The 5,118-nt window shown below is 39.3% G+C and overlaps 1 protein-coding gene across 1 annotated transcript; it reads right to left on the reverse strand.

Moving 5' to 3' along the window:
- Positions 1 to 1,397: 1,397 nt before the first annotated feature.
- Positions 1,398 to 4,808, reverse strand: LOC124003953 (fez family zinc finger protein 2-like). Its single transcript, XM_046312623.1, has 5 exons — positions 4,657 to 4,808; positions 3,550 to 4,391; positions 3,109 to 3,243; positions 2,858 to 2,990; positions 1,398 to 2,107 (listed from the first exon to the last, which is right to left on the reverse strand). Exons 2-5 carry the CDS (start codon positions 4,333 to 4,335, stop codon positions 1,845 to 1,847), a joined length of 1,317 nt encoding a protein of 438 aa, XP_046168579.1. The 5' UTR covers positions 4,336 to 4,391; positions 4,657 to 4,808; the 3' UTR covers positions 1,398 to 1,844.
- Between the last annotated feature and the right edge of the window lie 310 nt (positions 4,809 to 5,118).

Below are 5,118 nucleotides of genomic sequence, written 5' to 3' on the forward strand. Positions count from 1 at the left end.
ATATGATAATAATTAGGCCTAACGAAAGTACATTTGAGAATATTTGTTATTCTTCTGATAGAACAATTCATTCATACACTTAATAACATTTATGACGCAATGTGACGTAGCTTTCTTGCATTTCTATTGAAAACTCCGTAGCCTAAACTGGAATTACGCACAATCAGTGTCTGGCACTACACATGATTGTTCAAATTACGCACAATGTTCAACGCCTACAAATACAGGTAGAGTGTGAAATATATAAATATTATTCCTAGAGCCTATATGTTGAACAATAATGTGAGCCTTTAGTGCTATATAAAAGTATTGGTCGATGTGACAACAGCAAAATATAATTTAACTGACAATATAACAATGATTTTTGAAGGAAAAAAAACACACTAGTTGGTATATTCTGGTCTTTGAATGAGCTTTTATGTGAACTAGCAGGACCAGGGTGGACAAGAGGTGAACAGGCCATTCAACTGGTTATATTAGCCTTCTAACCGGTCCCTGGGCATGGTGCATAATTATTAAACGTTCTAATTGGTAGACCGAGATTTGTGAGCACGCGCCCGTCTCTCGTCAGAATTTCTGTTAGCCGCAAGGATAATATTGTTCCAGGAGCCGTGTGCAGAATACGTTATACTTTATTAAAGTTGGACAGAGCTGGATGATATGGCCCAAGTGCTCTATTATTCATATTCTGATGAACACGTATATGCGCGGAAGCCTACCATCGACGGCGTTTAGCTGATTAATGTAATTCGCATTCAAGAGTCCATGTTATATCTGATCATTTGTGCCATTACACGGAAGTCAAGTGTAGCATCATCAGACTTGTCTCTTTGTCTGGCAAAAAGTGCTTAAACTGAATTTATAGCTACCAATTTAAAGTGGAGGTGTATAATGCCTACTTCTCCCAACCAAGTAACAGGAGCCATGTATTATTGGCGTATAAACCCAGACTAGCCCACACACTGGTGCTAGTAAAACAGCTGCTTGCTAATCTTTTTTTGTGAAAAAGCAAACATCTGGATATTTGAGAGGATGAAATGGCCTATAGGCTTATCAGACCGATCACTATCTTCGCAACTGTTTTTTTTGGCATAGTCTGAAATATCAATACAATTCCGTTCTGATATGTTATAGGCCTTTTCAAATCATTGACTAACCTACTCCTATATACATTTAGAGTAGGCATATTTTTCTCAAAAACCTAAACGTTTTCGATAGCATTTTATGTACGATGCACTTTTTATTTCCTATTAATAAATGGCAACTGTTGAAACTGTTAAACATTCAATTTTATGCGTAAGTTATGTTGATGTATAAAACGTTTTATCCACATATAGGTTACAATTTAGTTGTATGTAGCCTACATTGTAATGTATACAAATGCGCCCAAGGTAAAACACTTTTAAATAACATTTTATTTTCATTATCTACAATTCGATTTTCACACGTTATGCAATAGAAGAAAAACAACACGTCCTCCTGAATTTCCCCATGGGTTGAGCAAATAGTAATTTTCTTCTTAAATGTTTATAACATTAATTCATTCACTCACGGTCAGATTTACTGCACTGCTGCAACAAAGCAAAATTACCATCCTCATTATAATTTTAAAATCGAACAAAACCTTAAAAAAACAACCTCATTTGCTTTTCATCAGGCTATCAAGTCGTCCCAATTTTTATTTTTTTATGCTTTATAGGTTCCCTTCTTTTAACTATTGTATTTGATGTTTTCATCACTCACTGAAAACTGGGGAAACAAATGCATTGAGAAATTTGCGCTGGCGAGGCTTAATAACCTGTCAATTTAAGTGTGAAGGAGACTGTCCAAATCCAATGGAAAACTCAGCTTTCGGGTCCCCTGGAAGAATCGGTCGCCACAGATATAGGCCTACATGAGTTATTGTCGTGCAATTTCCTTATGTGTTTTTTCAGGTCAAAGTTTCTGCAGAAGCCTTTCCCGCAGGTTCCGCACGTGAAGGGCTTTTTGTCGTTGTGCGTGTGCATGTGAAAGGTCAGGTTGTAGACCTGATGGAAGGCCTTGTTACAGATGGAACACTTGTACTGTTTCTCTCCGCTGTGCGTCAATTTGTGGTTCTTGTAATTTCCTGAAATTGGGAAATGCAATTAATAAAAATTAACATCGCAAATAAAATGAACAGCATACACGAAAGGGAACACATCTAGCTCCCTTTTTCTCCTCAAGGTCAACAGTTCACAATTAAGTTACTCTTCACAAAGGCGCTCCATTCTACAGCCTTCATTAATCAGCGATTTGCATGTCGAAGTCAAGAAGTTGTCAAACTTTGTCACAATCAAACGCAACAGCAACTGAAAACGGTTGGATTATAAACCAGAGAAAGGTCTGTCTCTTGACCCATGGCGAATTTAAGAGTCTTGTGTGGAGAGTTAGTTAGTGTAAAGTGACATGTCCGATTTAAATTGACGCTTCAACATCATCAGAGGGCTGCACTGGGTATCAATAATACAAATAATATGGATATGCCTCTAAATATTGGGAATTGTGTGCCTTTGCTGTTACCTTTGGATGTAATCTAGGCTACATTATCATCATGTTATAACTGGGATATATCATTACCACCATCATATAGCCTAGTTATTGTTATAAAAGCATGATTTTTTATTCATATTTGTCTGGGATATTCATTTCATGAATTTATAATGCAGGCTGAAAATAATCTGATCTGGATTATTTTATTATGATTCCCTCGGTTGTTATATTAATCTCAAAACATATAGTCTAGGCTAAAACCTATAATGCGGGTTTTTGTAAATATAGCCTACATTAGAGGACATATCCTGAATATCTTGACCAAGGTTTAAATAGTGATAATTACCTTTCTGATGAAATCCTTTCCCACAGAATTCGCAGACGAAAGGTTTGTACCCGGCATGGATCCGTATGTGAGTGTTCAGCGTCGAACTTCTGTTGAACGCCTTGCCACACTGGTTGCATTTATGAGGCTTTTCCTGATAAATAAAAACAAAATATCTACATTATTATTATTTGTAAGCATTCCTCGAGGGAGTTTATAATATAGGCATATATAACTAATCAAGTTGTTATCGAGTGAAATACATGTTTCACCTGTGTGTGGATGATTTTGTGTCTGCACAACGTGCTGGCCTGACGAAATCCTTTCCCGCACACTTTACACACGAACGGCCTCGCGCCTGTGTGCACTGGCATGTGTCGTGTCAAATTATAATGGGCATTGAACACCTGCAGAAGAAAACAAACAAGCTCGTTTTCACTTTTATTGTATTTAATTTGTGAGATGTTTTGATAATGAGAAAAAGACATGTCAGCTTCAATTTAATGTCCAAGTAAATAGGGTATGCCTATTATAATCTACTGCACAAAACATTTACAATAACTGATACTGCGTTATTGTCTATAGGCCTACATGTTTTTTTTAAAGGAAATGTAAGTGATTTGCATAGCAAATAATAAACAAACAAAACGAACAATAACAATTGCATCGTTATTATTTTTTTGCCATTCGTTATACTGAATGAAATGCTTTACCTTTCCACACACTTCGCAGGTGAAGTTTTTGGGTTTCCCGTCCGTGGAGCTGTTGTGCTTGCTATGCGCTTTCACTCCATTTTTCTCCGAGCTCAGGCTATGGTTCTCCTTCACTATCTGGTCGAGCTGGCCAGGGAGATGCTCCTTGTGTGGGTACTGAGGTGTCGGAAACTTTTCGGTGGAAGCGCTTGCGAGTTTGGCGCTCTCCAGCAGTAGCAGTTTCTGGTGCGCACTGAGAGAAGCTTGGGCTTGTGAGTTGGCCATGGCAGAGGAAAACAAGTGTCCGCTTAGCAGCTCAGACTGGTGATAAACAGAGTCCAGGTAATTGAAATAATAAAGAGAGCCGTTGGTGGGCATCGCCACTGCCTGGTGGATGACTTGGGGTTTTATCACCCTCCCCGGTAATAAAGAGTGCTTCAACCCCGAGTCAATTTTGCCACACATCCCACAGTTGGCTTTGCACATCGCTGCAGAAGTGCATAGTGTTCCTCTAAAATTAGCTTTCCAAAATTCGGAGTAATTCATCAGCGCCTTGGCTTGTAAGTCGTAGCTAAAAGGTTGTAGGGGGATCATGCACGGTATAGGTGAGCAGAGACCCAGCATCTTCATTCCCTCTGAAGTCTCCACTACTCGCCGTTCATCCAACCGGACTTTTGGTTCAGAGGTCTTGGACATGATCCGTTCAATGGAGAAGGCCAGCGCCTTTGGTGCGGCGGACACTCCGTTCCTACCGCCATCGAGTCGTGGGACAGACATTGCCGTTCCCAAAGGGAGAGAACTTGACATTTTGTGTACCGAACTTGGTGTGAGCAGCAGCCGACCAGCCGTCCTGTCCTCGCCTTCTGAATTCCAGAAAAGAACGGACGCACATCAGTTTAATAAGCACCTTGGTATTACAATCTCACACATTTGCATTAAAATGGGCATCCCTGGAACAATAGCGTCCAGGGGTACCAGATGAATGCTCATTAGTACACACAAAATGAACAGAACATTACAGAGCTCGTTAAGGAAAAGAAAAGGGGAAAAAGCAGTGAGTTCATTCCTATTCAGCACCTCTGAGAATCTGATAGCAAATTTAGCGTCTGAGTCAATGTTGAAGTTTACCTTTTTGTAAAGCGACGACAGATGTATTCGGAGATAGCAGCGTGACTGCTCTGTCACATTTTGGAAGCGGACGTCTTCATCAGCGCGAGATCACTGTCTCTTGCATTTAGCTACATCACATGGATGTAGTTCATATCAAGGGTGACAAGGAAACGCCATCACCAGCCCTGCCCCTTCTCCCGCCGCCCACTTATATACTGCCATGGGGAGGTATACATGACAATTATTACAGATTATTATTATGTCTCCATCCTCAAATCCTCTGCTTATATCACCAGCCATTCTCTAATCGAATAACTATGCTTTAGTCTATTCCTTTCTCGAAAAAAAATAAAAGATGAGGGCCATTTGATCATGTTAATTTGAACAATGTGTTTGTTATTATTTGTAGGCTACATGTTATTATTATTGTTATTATGCTATTGTTATTGTTATTTGTGGTATCATTTGTTTGTTGCTGAT

Source organism: Oncorhynchus gorbuscha, linkage group LG18, assembly GCF_021184085.1.
Source record: "Oncorhynchus gorbuscha isolate QuinsamMale2020 ecotype Even-year linkage group LG18, OgorEven_v1.0, whole genome shotgun sequence".
Classification (NCBI taxonomy): Eukaryota; Metazoa; Chordata; class Actinopteri; order Salmoniformes; family Salmonidae; genus Oncorhynchus; species Oncorhynchus gorbuscha.

Coding starts and splice junctions, on each gene's coding strand:
- LOC124003953 (XM_046312623.1), bottom strand. CDS start 4,335: ATGTCAAGTTCTCTCCCTTTGGGAACGGCAATGTCTGTCCCACGACTC. Junction 3,244..3,549: donor CCTGCGAAGTGTGTGGAAAG/GTAAAGCATTTC, acceptor TTTCTTCTGCAG/GTGTTCAATGCCCATTATAA. Junction 2,108..2,857: donor GAAAGGATTTCATCAGAAAG/GTAATTATCACT, acceptor TCCCAATTTCAG/GAAATTACAAGAACCACAAA.